The 22,756-nt window shown below is 50.9% G+C and overlaps 2 protein-coding genes across 7 annotated transcripts in view; one reads left to right on the forward strand and one right to left on the reverse strand.

The window, feature by feature from the left end:
- ZFYVE9 (zinc finger FYVE-type containing 9) overlaps positions 1–8,455 on the forward strand; it is a 209,133-nt gene extending 200,678 nt beyond the window's left edge. For all 4 annotated transcript variants that reach the window (XM_050802611.1, XM_050802631.1, XM_050802616.1 and 1 more), the window contains one exon: positions 871–8,455. In XM_050802611.1, coding sequence (XP_050658568.1) covers positions 871–1,032 — 162 coding nt within the window. In that variant the 3' untranslated portion in view covers positions 1,033–8,455. The remainder of the gene's footprint in view (positions 1–870) is intronic.
- Positions 545–20,502, reverse strand: CC2D1B (coiled-coil and C2 domain containing 1B). 3 transcript variants are annotated; one of them, XM_050802813.1, is made up of 25 exons: positions 20,366–20,502; positions 18,832–18,914; positions 17,210–17,354; positions 16,107–16,210; positions 15,571–15,729; positions 15,021–15,146; positions 14,671–14,830; positions 14,296–14,480; positions 14,048–14,123; positions 13,839–13,946; positions 13,616–13,746; positions 13,276–13,348; positions 12,922–13,052; positions 12,368–12,485; positions 12,113–12,285; positions 11,588–11,713; positions 10,968–11,026; positions 10,770–10,886; positions 10,349–10,422; positions 10,181–10,239; positions 9,971–10,022; positions 9,412–9,511; positions 9,180–9,270; positions 8,096–8,225; positions 545–1,014 (listed from the first exon to the last, which is right to left on the reverse strand). In XM_050802813.1, exons 2-24 carry the CDS (start codon positions 18,895–18,897, stop codon positions 8,097–8,099), a joined length of 2,562 nt encoding a protein of 853 aa, XP_050658770.1. In that variant the 5' UTR covers positions 18,898–18,914; positions 20,366–20,502; the 3' UTR covers positions 545–1,014; position 8,096. The 3 variants fall into 3 exon arrangements, with proteins under 3 accessions (XP_050658770.1, XP_050658777.1, XP_050658761.1); XM_050802804.1 differs by lacking the exon at positions 545–1,014 and adding an exon at positions 7,130–7,813 and having other exon boundaries at positions 20,366–20,476; XM_050802820.1 differs by lacking the exon at positions 11,588–11,713 and having other exon boundaries at positions 20,366–20,476.
- Between the last annotated feature and the right edge of the window lie 2,254 nt (positions 20,503–22,756).

The following is a 22,756-nucleotide window of genomic DNA, read 5'->3' on the forward strand; positions in this document are numbered from 1 at the left end:
GGCCGAGGCGGGCGGATCACGAGGTCAGGAGATCGAGGCCATCCTGGCTAACACGGTGAAACCCCGTCTCTACTAAAAAATACAAAAAACTAGCCGGGCGAGGTGGCGGCGCCTGTAGTCCCAGCTACTCGGGAGGCTGAGGCAGGAGAATGGCGTAAACCCGGGAGGCGGAGCTTGCAGTGAGCTGAGATCCGGCCACCGCACTCCAGCCTGGGCGACAGAGCCAGACTCTGTCTCAAAAAAAAAAAAAAAAAAAAAAACAAAAAAAACAAATATTTATTTTCTACTTAACGGCTTGCCCAATGCTATACTCATGAAGTATTCTGGTCCTGTCTCAAATGACATTGATAATTCGGCTGGAGGGAATTACCTCACGTAAAACAAAGAAAAAGCATTTTTCTGCTAAATATGTGAGCCTCTTGAGGGCAGGGCCCTGTTACATTCGTCTTTGGATCCCTGCGTTTGTAGGTGCTCAGAAGATGGTGCATGAATGAACAGATGGATACAAGAACAAATATTCAGTTCCTACTATGTTAGGGAGCTATACATTGTACATTTCTCAATTTTCACAACCAAAGCTTAAGGTGTTATTTCTGATACTCCATATCTTTTTATGCACCTCTCCCCTTCACCAGAAAACTAAGACCATAACAGGTTAAGTGGCTTACCCAGTGCCTCATGATTGTCAAGTGGTCAGGAATAAACAACAGGATAAGTGACAATCCGGAAAAGAGGATAAATTTGTATTCACTGCCATATGTCTAGCCTATGGCCAAAAAGGACATCTCGTTTTCTGCTCAGCCTCCTTGCCCTCAGCCCTGGAGAGGCCTCTGTTCAGTAACCTCTCCTCCTTTTCTCTCTGTGGTATAGGTTGGCTATCAAGCAGGGAGCAATGGCCAGCCCCTTCCCTCGCAGTACATGAATGATCTGGACAGCGCCTTGGTGCCGGTGATCCATGGAGGGGCCTGCCAGCTCAGTGAGGGCCCTGTCGTCATGGAACTCATCTTTTATATTCTGGAAAACATCGCATAAACAGAGAAGACTTCATTTTTTTCTGTTCAGACTTGTTGCAACAGCAGTCATACCCAAATCATTTGCACTTTAAAACTGGAAGATTAAGCTTTTGTTAACACTATTAATGGGGTGGGGAATAGGGTGGGAGTGGGGGTTTGGGAGACGGGTGGGAAAGGGTGGTTGGGGGGACAGATGTTCCATAATTCTAAGTCTTCTATGCATTGTCCACCAAGAAGATCTGGGCAGCTTCTGTTCCTGCACAACAGTTATGCTATCCTCGCAGCTAATCCCCTTCTGTTACTGTTTAGACAAGAATTCTGCTCCTCTCTCAAGATTTACTTATGGTCGTGTGCTCAGAAATGCTCAAATGGGTACAACCATCACCAAGGGTGGGATGGGGAGGGCAGAAGGGAAATAAAATATGAAGCATCCATTCTTGCACTCTTTGTACAGCATTGGTATAAAAAGGATAATTCCCCACTGATCTTGTCCCAGTTACATCACAGCTGTTTACCAAGTAGAAGTCACACTTAGATTTTTGTTTTTACCAGATTATTCATGGAAGTGAATCGAAGACTCAAGGGCTTAATCTACTCTTCTAGTTTCGGAAGGGCAACTCAGTGTAAATGTCATTTGGAGAGCAGAGCTGAGTTCAGGATTGCTGGAGATCTGCCTGTGTGGATGGCAGGTATTCAAATGGCAGGTATTTCTGTGAATGCTGATGGAATACACCCAGGACGTTTTTAGTTATAAATACTGGAAGAATTTAAAAATATATTTTATTGAGAAATAATTTAAACTTCTAGGAAAGTTGCAAGTACAAAAAAACCCATGCACACTACCCAGATTCCCCTCTTGTTCACTTATTAACATTTTGCCCCATTTGATTTGTCAGGGTTTCTCTCTGCCTTTCTCCTTCTCCATAAAAAATTGAGGCATTTGAAGTAAATTACATACATCATAGGCCTTTACTCCTAAATGCTTATTTCCTAAAAATAAGGACATTCTCTTATACAACTGTAGGACAGTTCTCTACTTCAAACATTGATTTGATACTTTAACCTGGCATCTGCCCAGTGATGTTCTTCGTAGCATTTTTTCTCTCCAGTAAACCTTCCAGTATAGAATCAGACATGGCTATGGCTGTCATGACTCGTCTTGATCTTTTATGTCATTGATATATATTTTTTTGAGACAGAGTCTTGCTCTGTCACCCAGGCTGGAGTGCAGTGGCGCAATCTCGGCTCACTGCAACCTCTGCCTCCCAGGTTGAAGCGATTCTCCTACCTCAGCCTCTGGAGTAGTTGGGATTACAGACGCCTGCCACCACCCCCAGATAATTTTTTTGTATTTTTAGTAGAGACGGGGTTTCACCATGTTGGCCAGGCCTGACCTCAAGTGATCCGCCATCCTCTGCCTCCCAAACTGCTAGGATTACAGGCGTGAGCCACCACGCTCAGCCTCATTGATATTTTTGGTAAATGCCCCCCCACCCCCACCCTTTCTTTTTTTTTTTTAACAGAAAACAACTCAGTTTGATGTTTCCTTACATTTAGAATCGGGTTATGTGTTTTTGCCCAGAATGACTTGATATCCATCTGCCCCCTCATTGACAGTGGTAAATTTTGATCACTTGGTCAAGGTGTTATCCAGCTTCTCTGTATATCCCCCCACCTGGAACTTATAACCAGTATATATAGACTTTCAGACCATGCAAATATCTTGCCTATGAAAGTGTCCCCTTAAATTAGTATGCATTGATGTTCGTTACCTGCACTGATCTTTTACTATGATGTTTGCAAAATGATTTTCCAATTCTAGCGCATTCTTCAGCTTTACAGGTTGCACTTGGTAATCTACTATAAGCAGAAGCCCTTCCTTCCCAATTTATTTATTCATTTAATTATCATTATACACTCATAGACTGTTTTTTGTTTTGTTTTGAAACAGTGTCTCACTCTGTCATCCATGCTGGAATGCAGTGTCACAATCTTAGCTCACTGCAGCCTCAAACTTCTGGGCTCAAGCAGTCCACCCACCTTGGCCTCCCAAAGTGCTGGGATTACAGGCATGAGCCACCAAGCCTGGCCTTTTTCAGTGGTTCCAATTCATTATTTTGGTACACAAATGGTCTCAGCTTTAGCTAGACAAGAGACCCTTCAAGCTGGCTCCAACATCCTGGTGACATGCTTTTTTTTTTTTTTTTTTTTTGAGCACTTCTTTTTTATTTCTATCCTAACAAGATGCTTCAGGCTTATCTTGTGGTGACCCTACCCTAGCCCTGGAATCAGCCATTTCTGCAAGGAGCTCTGGCTTCTTTTAATGGGAGTGGTATTAGAAACCAAAATCTGGTTTATCCATGATGTGTGATGCACTCTGACCTTTTTCTGTTTCATTAAAAAATTATTTTGGTCTTAGACCAAATGGATTCCACAACACACATTTTGAAAATACTGCTTTAGGGCAATGTACTCCATTGTCACTGGCATCTTCTGAAAGTCAAGGCTAAACTAGTTTTTCTGCAGTTATTAGTACAGCTCCAAGAATTCCCTGGAAACTAGCGCAGGCCTCTGGGACGGCGACAGGCTGCTCCCCAGTGGCTAGTGCTGGGTTTAGCATGAGGCAACAGCAGGCTGTGGAAACTTTCCATTTTCCAGGCTGGTCTGGAAAATGTCTGTGTAGGTTCATCCTGCTCTCTGAGGTGGGAGCTTATAGTCGACATCTGCCTCTCCAAAGGTTTTACTAATGGTGGCTGCACAGAACTCTTACTGTGACCTTTCCCACAGGCTCAGAGGTACTCAGAGCTTCTAAGGGGGAAGCTTAGCCCACACAGCAGTAGCTTATCAGGGCCAAGCCCTGGGAACCGCTACCTGCAAACCTGACAAGAACAGGAAGCACTTGTTAACAGGGGCAGCTTATTTTTGGTCTAATAGCCAGCTTTTTCTGAACATACCTCAAAAGTTTGGAACTTCGACAGGGACTGGTCCTGTTTTCCTGTGGTTTATCCTCCTGCTTGCCATAGTACTTACTACTTCTGGCTCATTGCAAGCTTTTAAATTCTCCCACTAAGGATGAACTCTGGCCCTCAGATCCTTTCTCAGCGGCATCAAATGTCCTCTGTGTTTAGTAAAATCATTTGTGGAATTGGCCATAAAATAGCCAATGCTAGTTAATTGTTTTCCTTGTTTATCCTTGCTTTTATACAATGTATATTGTAAGAATTATATAAAGCAAGGGACTGAACCACCACATTTCGAAATAGGCAAATTTTCTGGATTGTAAATTTAAAGATTGAGATACAGCGATCCTTCTGTACTGAAGAGGAATAGAGTTGCCATTCTGGTAATTTATTAAATTTTTAAGAATTATTAAATGCTTACCAAATGCTAGGTAATGTATTTTTATCAACATTTTCTGAGGAACTACGGGACTGTAGGGCTACAGAGATTGGAAATTTTGCCTCTGTAAATTCCCCACGTCTTGTCTTCCCCCAGCCACAGTGGTTCCTGAACACTGGTGGGCCCAAGATTTTCAGTTAAATTTACCTCTAGATAGGTCACCTGGGAAATAATTTATGCATTTAACACATTTCAAACAACAATCAACCTGCTGAACATTGTTTCTGGAATTAGCAAGTTTGTAATGTTTCTATTTTTTTTTTTTGAGACAGAGTTTTGCTCTTGTTCCCCAGGCTGGAGTGCAATGGCACTATCTTGGCTCACTGCAACCTCCGCCTCCCAGGTTCAAGTGATTCTCCAGCCTCAGCCTGCAGAGTATCGGGGATTAGATTACAGTCATACACCACCACGCCCAGCTAATTTTGTATTTTTAGTAGAGACGGGGTTTCACATTGGTCAAGTTGGTCTCGAACTCCTGACCTCAGGTGATCTGCCCTCCTTGGCCTCCCAAAGTGCTAGGATTACAGGCGTGAGCCACCTTGCCTGGCTGGTTTCTATTTTTATAATGCTAAAATAATAATAATGGCAAGGGGGATTCAGGGATTGTATGTAGTCAGAAGGACTAAGGAGTAGGGAGAAATGATGCCATTTTAAAGCCTGGGCAGCTGAGGCAGAGAAGAAACATCCATCTGTGGAGCTGACCCAGGTGCAAGCTCCCAAGATCTGCCAGTCTCAGTTGCATGGTTTCATCCTGAAAGCAGCTGCCCTTACTTAAGGGACAAAGTCTTTTAGGAGCTGCCCATGGAAAACAAGGCATCAAAATCCAGAAGCAACAATTCAAGTTTCAGAATGGTGCTATGAGAAAGGAAAAATGTTAGAGTCACAGGAGTTTGCCCTTTAATTGTAAGTAAGACTTCTTGATTCTAAAAAATTTCCATAGTTCATTCAATTCACTAATTCAGAAGAAAGCGTGCATTGCATGAGATCAAAGAACTGAAAATTTTTAAATGATTTGGGTTGTAGCTGGCTCCCAGCTGCAGGTGTCACTAATCTCCAATGTTTGGTTACTGTATTTGTGTTGGTTTTGAGACGGAGTCTTACTCTGTCACCCAGGCTGGAGTGCAGTGGTACAATCGAGGCTCACTGCAACCTCTGTTTCCTGGGCTCAAGCAATTCTTGTGTCTCAGCCTCCCTAGTAGCTGGGATTACAGGCGCCGGCCACCATGCCCAGCTAATTTTTGTTTTTAGTGTAGACGGAGTTTCTCCATGTTGGCCAGGCTGGTCTTGAATTCCTGACCTCAGGTGATCCACCTGCCTCAGCTTTCCAAAGTGGTAGGATTACAGGCGTGAGCCACCGTGTCCGGCCTGGTTACTGTATGTGGATAAATCTCAGGACAAGATGAGGCTGGGACAGGCTCCTCCCACAACAGTGACACATGCATGCCTTTGGTTACAACAAAGGCCTTTTAAGAACTTCAGTCTCCAAGTCTGGTGGGAGGCTTTGTCTTGCTTCCTCAGCCTGGAGGTTCTGTTTTGAAAGAGCAGAGAAGCAGACTGAAATTGAATGGGTTGCAAAGGAGAAATTTTGGAGCCATAGAAAACTTTTTATCTATCAAAATAGGCCATTTCCAGCAGAGGCCTGAATTTAGAACTTTAAGAGTTCTAAATTCTGGCTGGAACTTTATAGAGGATAACTAGTGGTCCCTAACCCTCTTAGGAAGCACTGGGTTGGATACACACCCTAAGGGGAGTAGGTTGGGTCAGGAACCCTTCCAGCCACTTTTCTTTGCTCTATAGGTTATCTTATGAAGGCTAACCACCCTCCTTTTCATTCTAGATTATTGCTGTGTTGCATACACGTGACCGCAATTAAGTGTTAAATCTCACATCTGTGGAAGTTTTGATAGCTCACTTCTGATAAGATTGGCCAGCCAGGTGCAGGTGCCGGTGGTGGGCGCCTGTAATCCTAGCTACTCAGGAGGCTGATGCAGGAGAATCGCTTGAACCTGGGAGGCGGGGGTTGCAGCGAGCTGAGATCGTACCACTGCACTCCAGCCTGGCCGACAGAGATACTCTGTCTCAAAAAAAGGCCAGAGGACTCCTGGGGAAAAAAGTCACTTGTGTGTGCTTCCTGCTCTGTGACCCACTAAAAGCTCTGCTGTTAAGGGCAAGGAAGCATGGTCCAGCCCTGTTATCCCCCAAAAGGACACACACAAAGCTCAGTTCTTGAGCTGTGCTTAGGCAATACTATAGTGATCAGTAAGCTAAATGTATTTGCTTCACTTCTAACCTTTTTTAAAAGTGATCTTGAGGAATGCTTTGTTGATCTTGAGTTAATGCTTCAAAAAGGGGGTGGGGGAAGATGGGGTATTTCTAAGAAATGTAGAACATTTCAGTTTTGAATATTAAATCTATTACAACTACAGACCCCTTCATAGTCTCCATCCATTCAAAAATACAAAGCCAAAGGAGAATTTCTTGGAAAAAACTAAGGAAGTCCCCCAGGTAACCAGCCGAAGAGGATGAAGAGGAAAGGCTTTCCCTGCCCTCAAGAGGGAAGCCACAGCAGCCGTTTGTCACGTTACTGCTACCCTGGCTTTTAAAAAGTGACAGGGATCAGGACTTTTGTTTAGGACTTTGATGGATACTCTGTAGTTGAGTATGAAATCCCTACAATGAGTTAGAGTTAGTTTCCTAAATAAATAAACATGGCTACATAAAATTTTATATATATATATTTTTTTCTTCCAGTTAACAGTCTTTTTTCTTGGGTGGGTGGACCAAACCCAAGATCCAGCCTTCCCCTTACTTCCCACCAAGTAGTACCAAAAACAACTTTCCTCCTCCACTAAGTCCTTAGGGAAGCAGGAAGGCTAGTGCAGCAGCTGTCAGGGATAAAGGCACAGGCAGAGCTGGGGTGATGGAGTTGTCTGGGACAGGCTACCACTAGCCCACTGGAGTCACGGAACCCTGACCCCACCCTCAGCAGGGGAGGTTCCCGATCACCCTCAAGTTCTCCCATCCCATAGTTATATCTTTTAAAGGCACATCTAGAAGTGGTGCAACTGGAGGCAGGTGTAAGCTATACACAGTTGCCACGCAGGGGTTAAGGGGCTGCAGGACTCCAGAGGAACGAAGGTGTCCTTGCCCTCATCCAGACTGGGGGCAGGGGGAGACAGCAGGGAGATGGGCTCCTGGAACCCAGCCTGTTTCTGTAGAGGCCCCGGAGGGGCCAACAGGAAAGACCAGGGTTGGGGTCAGTAGTGCACGTGCTTAACAGTTCTTTGGTGCTTGGGTAGCAGCATCTCTCTTATGTACAAAGGCTTCTGAAGCCAGCAAAGCTGGGGAAGTCAACTCCTGCACAGTCGCGGCCTGACTCCTCTCCTGGTGCTGGCCATCGGCTACACAGGGGTGCAAAGCACAAGAAGTCAGTCTAAACTGCAGTGAAAACACAAAGATTTTAGAAAGGGTTTCCTGAAGATAGTTAAACCCTGGAAGGTTACCTTCTCTCCCCAGTTCTACTGAGGAACATCAGAAACTCAGCCCATAAAGCCCTACCCAACAGTTTGGCCTCTTGGTCTTTCTCATAGATGAGAAACTCCTAGGTTTTCTCTCCAGATATGAGTTGAATAGTTAAGTAAAAGAAGGGGGCAAAAGTTCTAAAGGCCCAGAGAACTGCCCACCTCACAAGCCCCTGGGCTCCAGAACCAGCCAGTTCTCCGTGACCATCTGCACATCCTGGCCACTCAGAGGCTCCCGCAGCCTCACCTTCACTTCCAGCTTCCCCCCGGTGGGCTTCCTTCCATCCAGGACCTGTGAGGGCCACAGAGAGGGAGATGGTAACTAAGGGGACAGAGATGGGGAACAGGCAGGTCCCTACATTCCCAGAAAAGAAGTGAGAGGAGCTAAGATGTCCTGTGGCATGAACACAGGAGTCTCCATTCATGACAACCCTACCCTCCCAGTATTTAGAGGAGGAAGCGGTGGTGGTTTTAGGTGAGTCTTATTTAAAAAGTAATAAATAAATCTAGACAAGCATGCTAGAGCTCTGTTCATTTTCTCCTCAATCCCCACGGCAACTTCTGGAAGAAACATTGGTTGAAGAAGCAGCCTTCCACTGACCTAAACCCTCACTTCACAGATGGCCAAGACAGAGAAGCAGATACCTCTATGTGGCAGAGTCAGCACTGGAACCCCATGCCCAGGGTTTCTTCCCCTTCACCACACTACTCCCTCTTCTGGGCAGAAGATGGGGCAGTCAGGATACAAAGCAGTACAACAGGCCCAAGAAGTCCAATCACCCTCAGTGGCTCCAATAGAGACCAGGGCCCACTTAAGAACAACTTCCCCAGGCAGGCAGTAGGGGTAGGTGTGCTGCAGTGGGAAGAGCCTCAGCCTACACAGGTTATCAGTAAGGAGCTGGTCGTGGCTCTGCCAAGACACATCATATGAGCTTACAGAACCCCCTTTCCTCTTGGATCTGAGTTTCCTCATTTGTCAGAGGCAAGGTCGTATAGTCCTTGCCTGTGGAATCCACTGAGTTCATGGAAACAAGGAGGCTGCCTTCTGCTGGGTCCCTCTATGAGATTTCGCAGACCTTCTGAACCTCTCCATCTGTGAAATGAGGATTCCACCTACTCTAAGCACACTTGTGGAGAATTTCAAATTAAGTAATGAGCACAAAAACCTACAACAAGGTGTGGTGTTCAGTGCATACTGGCTCTTGTTGTACCAACCCCTTTGGCTTGCCCACACCCCAGTCCCTACCTCCACAATTTCTCTGATCTCACACTCATTCTCCAGCCGCTCCAGTTTCAGGTGTGCTGTGCCAACCAGTTTGTCGCTTCTGAAGAAGGACCTAGGGAGCCAAGAAGCAGCAGAGGATTGGACTGGGCAGGGAAGGCAGGAATGTGCTGGCTGAGCTCATGCAGGGGCAGCAGTGACAAATGCTTTTCCCTCCTCCCAGCCCGCGTGGCAGTGTGACTGATGGGAGCCTCACCCTTTGTGGAAAATCTCAAACTTGATGCCTTTGCTCTGGATCACCCTCTTGAAGCCCCGGTGGTTTCGGTTGATGTTTAGTTTGAAGAGTTGATCAAATTCTGGCAAAGGGGGAGAAAGCAAGGAGGGGCTTGGCTCTCGGGATTTCCTGAGGAAGTGGAAATGGAGGCCCAGGGCTGGCTGCCTTCCCCCGATCTCTCCACCTGCATTTTGGGGTGACTGCCTCCAAAGGGTGGTAGAGCATCGAGGTCCTGGCCTTGGAAGTGAGTTTTTGTACTCTTTTTAGACATAGATTATAACAAAGTAGGAAAGACTTGGAATTGGGATACAGAATTCCCGGGTTCATATCCCATTTCTACCACTTCCTTGCCATGAGGCCCCAGGCAAGTCCCTGTACCTCTGCGCATTTCTCCAACTACAGAAGAGGCATGTTAACAGCACCTTTATCTCCCAAGCGGGGTGGATCGAGTAAGGGTATAGATGGGAACCCACTCTGGAAACACCAGTGCTGCCCACACTCTCTGAGAGAGAGGAGAAAGAGGCCCACATGTGGCCCTCACCTGGAGAATTTGTGTTCTTCACCACAGCTGTTTTGCTTTTTTGAGCTTGGTCCTAAGCAGTGAGGAGGGAGAAGTCAGGACAGCGTATAAACACAGAGGCACACAGGGCAAGCACTGCAGCCAGGCCTCCCAGGGATGGGAAGAAAGTGAGCACAGGGTCCTGGAATGCAAGGCGGGTTTCAGAGGATCCTACTTCTACCTGAAGCTCACCGAGTTAGGATAGTGAAACTCAAACCGCACAAAAGCATCCAGGTCATCCGGAGTCACCCCTGGGAAGGAGAAAAGGGAGTCAAGTCAGAGGGAGTGGCCAGGAGCCTAGCACTTGGAGTGGAGTGTCCGGGCAAGAGCCTCCTGGAGTAGGGGCGGCCCTAGGGTTACCTGGAGGGGCTGGGAGGTTCATTCCCCGGACAATGATCAGATGCATTTCTGTGCTGTTGAGTTCGGAAAAGATCCTAGAGCCAAGAGGGAAGGAGAAAATGCTCAAAGTGAAGGACAGTGGTGGAACAAGGTCCCTTCTTCCAGGGCCTGTATGCTCAGCTGGGTGGTGACAGGAGGGAGGGAAGGCAGAGCTGGTATGCAGACCTTGGTCACTGACTTCTGGTCCAGAGCTCTTTCCACAGCACCTGGACAGCTGTGCGCTCTTCACTGGCATGCACCCTGTCCTACTCCTCAACAGCCCCAGTGCCCACAGTGGGGCTAGGCTTGGCAAGCCTCACTAAAGGGGCAGAAGTCTCTGGCCTGGGCTCCCAGCCTCCTGCCCCTCCCTGCCTGGAGCCCCTGTTTCCCTAGGCCTTGGTACCTCACAGTCTGGAATGTCTTCAACTCAAAGTGGTGGCTGGGAGGGTCGAGGCCCTGAGCCTGGGCCAGCTGCAGGATCTCCAGCTGTTTCCTGCGGTCCTGAGCAAGCTTCTCAAATCTGACAGGGATGGGTACGTCAGCATGACGATGGATTTTCTGCTCCCCACCCCAGGAGCCCAGCCCCAGCCCTTGCACTTACCGGGTGGTCTCAGCCACGTTGCCCTGGTGCATGAACTGCTTGGAGAACAGGAGGCACTTCTGAAAATAGAGGCCCAGAGTGACTCCCGAGCCCAGAGCAGGACCTGCCTCGGTTGGCATTCAAGGGTAGACTTCTTAAAGCTTCAACCTTCCTCTGTAGCCTCTCTCCTCCCATAACACAACCCCAAGGGCACTACTCCCAAGTCCCATCAGGTTTCTCTGCCTACACTTTTGCCATTTTCTCTTCTGAGGTCAGCCATTCCCCAAATTAGCAACTCCTTCCATCAAAACCTAATTCAAACATCCCCTCAGAAGGCAGCCTTTCCAGAACAGGTGGCAGTTCAGATAGATACACACATAAACATACACACACATCACAATGTTCTTTCCCTCTTCTCTATTGCTTGAACTCTGTACCACCCTGAAAGAGGGGTATTATCACCCCATCTCACAGATGAGGAAAATATAGTTCAGAGAGGGAAGTGCCTTGCCCAAGTTACACAGCAAGTAAGTGGAAGAGCTAAGAATTTGAGTCCAGGGCCGTGTGGTCTGAGCTCCAGGCCTTCTTCCATGGGGAGGCTGTGGGCACAGAGGGGAGGAACAGACGAGGGGCCTGCTGACCTCTTGTTGCTCCAGAAGCATTTTTTGCAGCTGGGCATACACCTCCTCCACCTTCTGGGAGAGTCGCAGGTCCTCATGGTGGATGAGGATGAAGTCACCCTCCTCATCCGTCAAGGGCGAAGGCACCTACCCAGGTCACAAGGCCCCTCGGGCCCCAAGAGTCAGATTACTCCTCTACCAAGTCCAACAAAGGCAGGAACCCAAACTAAACAATTCCTCAGCTTCTACTACAGTCCACTGATGACAACTCATCGCCTCCCATTCTATCCCAAGATAACACTCTTGCCTCTCATGGCCTGGCCCAGCCTTGTCATCTCTGACCACGGGCAGCCCACCTTCCCTTCTCCTGGTTTCCTTTGGGGCCGTGAGTTAGAGGGGTATAAGCAAAAGGCTCTTTCCCAGCTGTCATCATGTCCTGTCCAAACCCCACCTCATCCCAGAAGCTGCCCTCGTTCACAGCCTGTCAAGCCTGCCAGTCACCTTCTCCGCCTGAGAAGTCCTGGTGGTTAACCAGGTGGGACTCACCTTGGACAGATCAACAGGTCTGCCAGCTCGGGCCTGGATGATCTGAGCCTCAAGACATTTGGCCACCCGCAGATGGGCTTTGGCCTGCTCCAGGTCCTGGCTTCGCTTGGCCTGCAGGGCTGCCCGCTGGTACTGCAGTTTCCGTGCCTCCAGCAGTGCCAGCTGCTCCCGCACTGAAGGGAGAAGGCTACTGGTTAGGGCCACACCTGCCCTCCCTAGGCCCTCAGTTCTTTACCCTGCTTGTCCCCAACTCACCAGATGGACTAGGTGACTCCTTAGAACTTGAGGCCTTGGGCTCAGGCAGGGGCTGAGATGAAGGGACCACGGGCCGTGCAGGTTTCTTGGCCACTGGGGCCTGTGCTGGGGGCTCACCCTGCAGGTGCCCAGGAGGCTGTTAGGAGGGGATCTGTTCCCCAGCATGGCCAAGGTGGCTCCCAGACTTGCTTGGGCTATCTTCCTAACACTGTACTAAATCACTGTGTGACCTGAGATGGGTGGCTTCTCTTCCTGGGCCCTAAAAGATCTGAGAGCTAGAAGCAGCCTCAGCAGCTCTCACATCTAACCTCCCCAACAGGAGACAGACTGCAGGATAATGGGGACAGAGCCAGAGCTCTGGGTTCAGAAAGACCTTGGTTTGAATCCTAGCTCTGCTATTTCCTAGCTGGGTGTCCTTGGACAAGTTTTTTCTCTGTACAGTGGAGAAAAGAATATGTACCTTATTGGGCTTGTTAGTATGGACAACAGGGTCTGGGTTTACCCCTCACCTGCTATTCTCCCCACCAGCCCTGAAGTCGATCCCTCAGCCAAACCTCGTCCTCGTCTTCATCAGCTGGGCCTGTATCCTCTGCGGAGGCCAGTTTCTCTGCAGCTGCCAATGTCGCTGCCACTGAGTCCTCTTCAACACCCATAGTGGGCTCCAGGCCAGGGATAGGGGGAAATCCTGTGGGAAAGAGACAGCATGGGAGGGGCAGGGAGCAGCCTCAGAGCAGCACAGAGCTACCCAGGGCTCTCTCTGGGGCATGGCTCTGCTGAGCATGGCTGGGATGGATGGCTCCACAGTGGGAAGGCAGATGCATGAGAAGTCATCCCCACTGGCTGTCCCCCATTCCCTTCTTGCCCAGGGACCACCTCCTCACAGCACCCCTAGGCCATGCCCCACTCACCTGGAGGAACAGGCAACTCAGCAAAGTTGACTTTCCGTCCTGCTCTGTGTGCTCGAATAGCATCTTGATATTGCTGCAAGGGGAGGAAGGGAGGGGCCTGTGGTTGGCAGCAGCCCATAGGCCCCCTGCCCAACATAACACACAGTGGGGCAAGGAGACAGAGACTGGTGGGAAGACAGCAGCCCTGGGAGAAAAAAGATCCTTGAGGCAGCAAGAGCCCCAGAGAGACAAAGAGATGAAGGTTCAGAAAAGATGAGGACTAGCCGGAGGACCAGGGAGACAGAGCACCCAGCCAGGGAAGAGGCCAGCACAGGCAGGGGCTGCACAGCCGCGGGCCCACCTTGGCAATGCGCTCATGCATCCGAGCCTTGCGCTCATCCCCACCACTCCGGGCCTGGATGCCTGCCTCGCGGTACTTGTTCAGCCTTTGCTGCAGGGCATCTAGCACTGTCGGTGACTCTGTAGGGGCCACTTGAAGGAAAGAAGGAAGAAGTGGGCATCAGCTCAGCCTGCCCCCCAATGCCTGCAGGTCCCCACACCACAGTCCCACCATCCTGCCCTACCTGGGGTTGCTGGGATGTCAGGGGCCTTCACTGGCTGCACTCGCTCCACAGCTGGGGGAATGACTGAGGGTGCTGTGGGAGCCTGAGACGGCTGCCGGGGCTTCAGATCTGGGGGACCCAGAGTAGAAGTGTAGGTGGGAGGGCCTGGTCAGCCCCAGGCCTGCTACTCCTCCCCAACCCCACCCCAGCCTGAGCAGATACATACTGACCCTCAGGTGCCGGAGGCATGGCACTCAGATCCACGGGCTGCCCCTTCTCCAGGGCCTCCAGGACAGCACCGAATCTCTGCAGAAGTTGGAAAAGCAGGTGTGGGCAAAAGCCGGGGGACTCCAAGAGCCTGGGCTGAAACAACCCCCACTCAGGCCAATCTCACTCAATCTCAGTCTAGCTCCCTTTCTGAGCCTCAGTTTCCCCCATCTATAAAATGAGGGTGGGTGGCCTGAGCCAGATGCCATACCTTCCCAATCCTCATGAGCTCTCGCGCACGGTCTAGCTCGCCAGCCCGCTTGGCACTGAGGGCAGCCACTTTGTACTCTCTCTGTCGGGATGACAGCAGGGCCCGTGGGTCTGGGTCTGGGTCTGAGTCTGAAATGGGCTGGGCAGAAACGCCAGGGAGGCTGGTCTCAGGTTGGGAGGGGTTGTCTATAAGGAAGCAAACAGTCCCCAGAGAGCACATGAGCGTCACAGAAGAAGGTGCCCATGGACCTCACTGGCCTGAGGATGTCCTGGGGAGGATGTGACCAATGGTAATGAACAGTGGTGGAAGGTTGGGGAGACAGGCTGTGGGCTATGACCCCAGGAACTAGACCAGGATTTGGGCATCTGCAGATACCTGACTCCAAGGCAGGGGGAGCTGGAGGGTCTGCCTCAGGGCTCCTGTTGGCTGGTTCCTGGGGGACCAGGGGCCGCTTTCCTAAGGCCACTGGAGGTGGGATCTCATCCTCATTGATCTTTCTGCCTCTCCTCACAGCGGCTAGCTGCGACTCCAAGGTCTGAGGGAGAGAACTGGTCCAGAAACCCAGCCAGCCATCTTAGCCCAGACCCTGCTCCAAGACAGGCCAGAGGTGGCTCCCCCACCCCCAAAGTCTGGTGGGGTGACCTCCCCTCCACTGGTGCAATCTCCACCAGCCGCCTTCCATGAAGTCCCCTCCCCTGCCCTGCTCCCAGCCTAGCCCGACTCACCTTCAGGCCGCGCTCGCAGCGCCTAGCTTTGGCTGCTTCGCCTGCCTCTTTGGCGCTGGCCGCAGCCTCTCGGTAGTTGCGAATTCGTTCCTCCAGCAAAGCGTGCAGCCCCTGAGATGCTCCGGCCTATGAACAATTCGGTTAAGGGCCTGGCCACTCCAGGGCCTGCTAGGCCTACCATTCTCCCTCTGCGGAAGCTGCCCCCAGAAGATGGAGCTCTGGGACTCCAGGAGAAAGAAGAGCCTAAAAGCCTCAAGGCAGGAAGCAAAGGCTCACTGGAGAGGCCAGAGGCCATGGCAGAGGCAAATACAGAGCCCCAGTTGGTGGAAGCCAGGAAATGGCTCCCGGGGGTGGTCTGGGAGAACAGAGAGGCCTTTGAGACTGGCAGCCACGGAGGAGTTTCTTGTGCTCAGTTTCTGCTTGGGGCAGCTGCAGGAGGAGGGTCCTGCAAAGGGTGACTGCGGCCTTGCCGTGCAGGCCAGGCCACACACATGTTATGTCTGGGCACACAGGAGCATCAGAGGCACAGGGGCCCTGCGCCAGAACCCACCTGAGCTGCTGGGGCTGAAGCTGTCAGGACAGCTGTCTGCACTGGAGGTTCAGTGTCTTCTAGGCCATTCTCCTCCTCAGAGCCGCCTGGGCCAGCTGCCTCATTACCATCCAGGGGCTCAGTCTCCTCGTCCACACCTAAGACCTCCTGCAGCTCCGTCTAGGGAGACAAAACACAGCCCAGGAGCTTGGGGGCCTCAAGACCATACCCACGACATGACCTGAGAGTAAAGGACCCTCTCTCCCAGCGATATTCCCTAACGTCAGTCACTGTGCCTCAGTCCCCTTCACCAAAACATTTCTTTAATCTGACCAAGGATAGCCTCGAAAACAGTAATTACTCCAAATCTGAGAATTCTCAACCGCAGAGCTTAGACCAGAAGTTAGAGACACGCCACCCATTGTACGGCCAGGAGGGGCAAGCACTCACTCAGAGTCAGAGAACAGAGGGGCACCCCCAGCCTCTCTCCACTGCCCTCTCCTCCACCAGGCCCAAGCTTGCCTCAGAGCCCTGGGATACCAGCCTGGCAGACACACCAGCAGCTCTGCATCTTCCTCCAGCCCTTCCTCCTCCTCTTCCTCCTCCACATCTCGCATACAGTCTGCTGCCAACTTCTCGATGTGGGCCATGGGCAGGGGGGCTGGGGGAAGAAGGTCACAGCAGGTCAGCACAGCACAGGTAAGGTCGGGGATGAGTAAAGGAGGGGCTTGGTAGATCCACCCAGACAGAAATCCCCCTTCCCTCCCACGGCAGAGGCCCACCTGGAAAACTGCTCTTCCTCTAGACCTAGTTCAAAAGACCCTCAACAGGGAACCCTTCCTCGGCCCCCCACCAAGCAACAAGCTGCTCCTTTCTCTGCACCTCCGCCTACAGTAGCCTGACATAGACATGACCATCCACTCTCTCCAACCTCCAACCACACCTTTCACATCTGAAAAGATTTTCAAAGTCCAATTGAGCTTCACAACAAATCTGCAAGATGGATAATATCCCCTTTTCATATACTGAATAAACTGAGAAACTTCCAACATTAGTTTTCCTATCACTGCAATCCTAGTAAGTGGCAGAGCTAGGATTCAAACCTAGGCTTGTGCCACCCCAAGGCAGGAGCAGCGAGCCCCTTCCTAGGTCCTCCCATTATCCTCAGCTCAGGGACATACAGAATGGTGGGGATGGGCGGGGGAATTCTCTGAGGGTTCCTGGTGAAAAGAGAGGAAGATTTAGACCTCCTGATCCTCCCAGGCCTAAAGTCTCTGTTCTCATCTGGGCTGTGGAGGGAGATTTCACTTAACTCACTGGACACAGTTTCTATGTACTTCCTATGTACCCAGTTCAGTCTGTGCTAACTGGGCTCCTACCCTACACCAGTACCGTGGCTAGGGCTAAGGATGGGGACCTGAGTCAGTCTGAGAAACACATTTGTCCACAATGGGGAGGGGCCAGCCCAGGCCATGACACAAGGTGGGGAAGCAGGGTGAGGCCGCCTCTTGGAGGGAGTGCTGCAGAAGGTACATGGGTATTGGAAGGACCAGGGGATCTGGCTGGCTCCCTCCAGCTGCAAGGGAACCCCTCTACCATCTTGTCCCAGCCTGTGCCCATCTTGTCCCAGCACCAAGCCCAGCCCTGTGTCCAAACTCACCCTGCCCCTTGGGTGCTGGCTTCTTGCCTGTAGTTTGTGCTTCCCCTGTGAGAGCCAGCAGCTCAGCCTCCAGGTCCTCATCATCTTCAGCCTCATCTATGCCCAGCAGCATGTCCTCAGGGCCAAACTCCATAAACAGCCCCATCTGAGAGCAGAGCAGGACTCTCAGGAACCACACAACAAGGAGGGTAGAGCCCAGCTCCAGAGCCAGACTTGGGACTCTCCATGTCCCCATCAGTGGCTCCTTCAGCCTGTGAGGCCCAATGTGCAGAAAGAAACTGAGGCCTGCAACATTACTCCTTGAGAAACCTTCCTAGGGACTCAACAAAAAACCCAGCAAGGCCACACTGAAACTGAGACAGTCTTGTGAGAGAGTCAGAATTTAAAACACACTACCATTATTACGACTAACAGCAATAGCTGCCATGTACTGTTCTTAGTGTTCTATGTGATTATCTTAACTATCTCAGGTAATTCTCACAATTCTGAGAAGGTCCTATATTTTAAAACTCTGGTAAAACATATACAATATGAAATTTATCATCTTAACCACTGTTAAGGGTGAGTTCAATGGCATAAGGACATTCACACTATCCTGCTACCATCGCCATCATCCACCCACAGAACTCTTTCCATGTTGTAAAACAAACTTTCTACCCATTAAACATTAACCCCCCTTCCTCCCCTCCTTCCAGCCTCTGGTAAGCACCATTCTTCTGTTTCCATGAATCTGACTACTCTAGGTAGAGGTACATCCTTTTTTTTTTTTTTTTCCTGAGACAGAGTCTGGCTCTGTTGCCCAGGCTAGAGTGCAGCGGTGCTATCTTGGCTCACTGCAACCTCTGCCTCCCGGGTTTAAGCGATTCTCCTGCCTCAGCCTCCCAAGTAGCTGAGAATACAGGCACATGCCACCACACCAGCTAATTTTTGTATTTTTAGTAGAGATGGGGTTTCACTATGTTGGCCAGGCTGGTCTCAAACTCCTGACCTCAGGTGATCCACCCGCCTCAGCCTCCCAAAGTGCTGGGATTACAAGCGTGAGCCACGGTGCCCAGCTCACATTCTGTTTTTATCCCAATGTTCAGATGAAACTGAGAGTCTTGTGAGACAGTCAGAATTTAAAACAAGCTCTTTGCGACTTGAGTCTATGCCCTTTACCCCACCTCCTTTCTTACCTTTTTAAAGACAGTAAAAATGGACTAAGAAATCTCAAGACGTAGGCCCAGAAGAAATAAAGGAAGAAAATTGGTGAGGAAACCCCCCTGTTCTTCCACTTGGGGCACAGCCATCTGTTCCTAGGCAGTGAAATCCTCCCACTGACTACCGCCCTCACACCCTGGCATCCCTCACTAACAAGCAAAGTTGTGACCCTATCTGAGGAACCCATGAGAGCACTGAGGTCCCATCAGAACATCCTAAACTTTGGTGATTCCTGAACCCTCTCCCCACTTGTGTGTGACAGGGACTAGTAGGAGGGTGCCTAAGGGCTCTGCCACCTCCAGGAGACACTGCTCCAAGTCTCTGAACTAATGGGGGAACTACATGTGATCCAGTTTGCCTAAGCTGTCTAGGGACTCTCATCCCCAAACCGACCCAGTAGCCTAGAAGGCTAAGTTCCATACCTGCTTGGCAGCGGCCACCCCTTGGCCTCTGGCCTGAGGGCCCTTCCGAGGTCTTGGCCCTGGCATCGTGGCAGCCTAGATACCTATGGAACAGTTACAGAGATTCAGGCTGGAGTAGCCCATAAGCCCCGCCCCCAACAGTGCTACCTGTGGTAAGGTGTGGATAGTAAACTCCCAAAGAAGGCAATGCTGAACACCAAAGGATGGATTACCTTTAATTAAAGCACTGAAGCAGCACAGGCCATGGGAGGGATGGGGATCACCTGTCAATGGGTTTACTGGGGAGTGTTCTGAACGGACTCAAATTTAAAAAGCACATTCAGGGAAGTACTCTAGGTTTAGGGTGGGTGGAAGGCTAGGTAGAATTCAGAAGGGTTCTAAAGCTGTGTTTATGGAAGCTACAGCTGGCTATTTAATTTTAAATTGCAATGAATTAAAATGAAATAAAGCTAAAAATCCAGTCCATCAGCCACAACAGACACATTCCAAGTGCTTAACAGCCATATGTGGCAAGGGGCTATGACCAGACAGCACACACACAGAACATTTTCATCATCCAAGGACACTTCATCAAAGTTCCATCTCACAGCTGTGCTCTGGAGAAAGCTGTCCCAGCATTCTGATTCCCATAAAGATCTCACAGTCATTCACAGGACCTCCTGCGTCAGACTGTGTGATGGGCACTGGGAGCGCAGAAATGAATCTAAGACGGTCTCAGCCCTCAAGGACCATGTATATGGTGGAGGTGGACTACACGGGGTTGCCCCAGGGGCTATGGGTGCCCTGAGGTGACCCCTTCTTCAGCACTGGGAGAAAAGCCGCCTCCTTCGAGGCGGTGATGCCTGGGCTGAGTCACGTAAATAAGTTGGAGGAAAGAGGGGAAGAGGATTCCTAGCCGAGGGAACACCTGATGGCTCTGAAGTGGGGAGCAGCTTGGCTCGTACAAGGGAACCTGAGGCCTGGTATGACTGGGGCATAAGCGGTGAGGCTGGAATGCACAAGCCGAGATGGAAGCGGCACAACATGAAAACCTCTAAGCCGAAAAGTGTTTGGGCATTATTCTGAGGGCGCTGGGAAAGAAGTGGCAGGATCGGATCGGTGTTTCAGAAACCCCACTCTGGCGGCAAAGGGTAGGTGCACAAGAGGTAGGGGAAGGCAGGAAGCCGGCGCATCTCGCCACAGCCCAGGTGGGGAGACCAGCTGACGGGCGTGGGGGCGGCGGGAAGCGGGCAGAGGAGCTGGCTGGCGCTCCGGGAGACTCTCAGTGTCAGATTTCGGGACTTAGGTGAGCGGCAGGGCCCCGGGAGTGACCCCGGCTCAGGTGAAAGCGAGGCCAGTCAGACACTCCAAGGCTGCGGCCCCGATGACAGAGCCTGGCCTCAGGAGAGATGGGCAACGGAGTCCGTAGGGGGAGGCGACACGGGACCCCCACTCCTGCGCTGCGGGACGCGCCGCCCTGCCCCGCCCGCGCCGCCTCCATCTCCCCCGCGGTCCCCCGGAACTCCCCACGCCGAGGGGCGGGGACGCGGCATACCTCGCAGTGAATCCCAGCCAAACCCCGGCCTTCTCCCAGCCGGCACCGCCCTGGGCTCCCGCGGGCCCTGGGCCGCAGCGGTAGCGACAGGAAGCGCCCGCCGGGGAGGCGGCTCGCGCGCAACACGTGACCCCACTAGCCGACGGCCGTCAGTGCGCATGTGCACAGCCCCCTCAGGCTCCGACAGGTGACACCAGGGCGGGGTTCGCAGTGCGCAGGCGCGTTCGGGCAGGTAGCGCGGGACAAGACCGCTGGGCGGTTCCGCCCGGGCGTCCACTGGCAGGCTCAAATGAGGTCGCGGGGCCCAGCCCTCGCCCACTTGCAGCCTCTCCGCCGAGCCTCCTCCCTCACGCAGCCCAAGGCGCTGAGCGCTTGCTCGCTGGACCTACCCCGCCTCGAGCCCTGGCCCCGCCCCACCGAGCAAGGGGGCGGGGCCTACCCAAGCTCCGCCCTGGAAGCGAGACAGGGGCGGGGCTCGCCTGCTTGTCCATGTCCTTGAAGTCTGGGGAAATGGAAATGGGGCCACCATATTTTTCTTAATAATTCAGCACCTGAAAGTATCATTTTCCGGTCCGTTGAAAACTTCAGACAGGCAGAGCCAGCTGCACATCTTAAATAATTCAGAGAGTCTAACACTAAGTTCTCACTCGCATGCCCTGCTGTGCAATCAAATGGCATAAGGAGAGAAATGGAGTGTGCCCCTTTTCTGCCAAGCTTGTGTCAGTCACTTATCATAATGGAGCTTATACCAGTTCTCTATCCTGCAAGATGGACATCATCTCTAGAAGAAACGGAGGCTCAGAATTATTTGCCCAGGGAAATACAAAACCAACCTCTTTAACATCGGTAAATATGCTCTAGTCTAGTTTTCTAAGGAATGCAGGTTTCTCCCTGTGGCTTGCAGAGTCCAGTTAACAAGAGATTGAGCTCAGGAGTCCGAAACCAGCCTGGGCAACATGGTGAAACCCTGTCTCTACAAAAAATTACAAATATTAGCCGGGTGTGGTGGTGCGTGCCTGCAGTCCTACCTACTGGAGAGGCTGAGGCAGAAGAATCGCTTTAGCCCCGGAGGTCCAAGCTGCGATGAGCTGTCACCTGCACTCCAATCCGGGTGACAGAGTGAGACCCTGTCTCAAACTAAAACAAAAAAACCGAGAGAGGAGTAATGGGGAAGTGGCCAGATTCCCATCTAAAGTAACCACTTCGATTTTGGGGGGAAAGAGAAGGGCTTAAAAGGAAAATGTGGTATGGGAAGCATGCAAGAATTGTACAGAGTACAACGTCTGTGTGTCTTGTTCTGGTGGCTATCTTGGGTCCCAGCCTACCTGGAGTGTGGGCTGGTCTCATCTCCACAATGGCCCCGCTGTTGACTAGCCACCTTGAAGTAACCTTTGGAATTTTGCAGCTGTGTCTCCAGGCTTGGTCTGTCTGTCTCAAGATTAGCCCTTGGAACTTCTAAGAAGGCAGATAATTAAATACTAGCATACAGTAAGATAAATGTGAAGGGAGTATATACAGTGAGAAAGGGAGGGATGTGGGATCTATTTTAAGGCTAAGGGAAAAGGCTTTTGCAGTTTGCTTCAAGGTTATATCTTGAAACCCAAGAGAAAGGAAAAAAAGTTTTAAAATGTATTTTAAACTGCTGGATTAGTTTCTTCTGTCTAAAACATTGCCATCTCCCCTCCTGCCTATGCCTTGAACTTTTAAATTATGTTTCATAGTTAGCGGTTTCAAAGATCTCCCAGTTTACTTGGACACAGGACTTTTCCATCTCCTGATTGCTTACCTTTTTTTTTTTTTTTTAAGACGGAGTCTCGCTCTGTCGCCCAGGCTGGAGTGCAATGGCGTGACCTCGGCTCACTGCAAGCTCCACCTCCCGGGTTCACGCCATTCTCCTGCCTCAGCCTCCCGAGTAGCTGAGACTACAGGCGCCCGCCACCATGCCCGGCTAATTTTTTTTTTTTTTCTTTTTTTGTATTTTTAGTAGAGACAGGGTTTCACCGTGTTAGCCAGGATGGTCTCGATCTCCTGACCGCGTGATCCACCCGCCTCGGCCTCCCAAAGTGCTGGGATTACAGGCATGAGCCACCGCGCCCAGCTTTTTTTTTTTTTTTTTTTTTTTTTTTTCTTTTCTTAGTCAGGATCTCACTCTGCCTCCCAGGCTAGAGTGCAGTGGTGCGATCTCCGCTCACTTCAACCTGCACCTCCCAGGCTCAAGCAATCCTCTCACCTCAGCCTCTTGAGTATCTGGGACCACAGGCACGTGCCACCATGCCCAGCATTTTTTTTTTTTTTTTTTTTTTTTTTGTAGAGACATGGTTTTGCTATGTGCCCAGCCTGATCTCAAACTCCTGAGCTCAGGGGATCCACCCACATCAGCCTCCCAAAGTG

The sequence above is a fragment of the Macaca thibetana genome, chromosome 1, assembly GCF_024542745.1.
Source record: "Macaca thibetana thibetana isolate TM-01 chromosome 1, ASM2454274v1, whole genome shotgun sequence".
Taxonomy (NCBI): domain Eukaryota; kingdom Metazoa; phylum Chordata; class Mammalia; order Primates; family Cercopithecidae; genus Macaca; species Macaca thibetana.

Bases quoted from the DNA above. Each gene is read 5' to 3' on its own strand.
- CC2D1B (XM_050802813.1), bottom strand. From the start codon at position 18,897: ATGCCAGGGCCAAGACCTCGGAAGGGCCCTCAGGCCAGAGGCCAAGGG. The intron at 15,730-16,106 runs GTGTGTCTGCCA...TTGTCTCCCTAG, and splicing joins AGGAAGATGCAGAGCTGCTG to ACGGAGCTGCAGGAGGTCTT. The intron at 9,271-9,411 runs GTGAGGCTCCCA...TTGGCTCCCTAG, and splicing joins TTTGAGATTTTCCACAAAGG to GTCCTTCTTCAGAAGCGACA.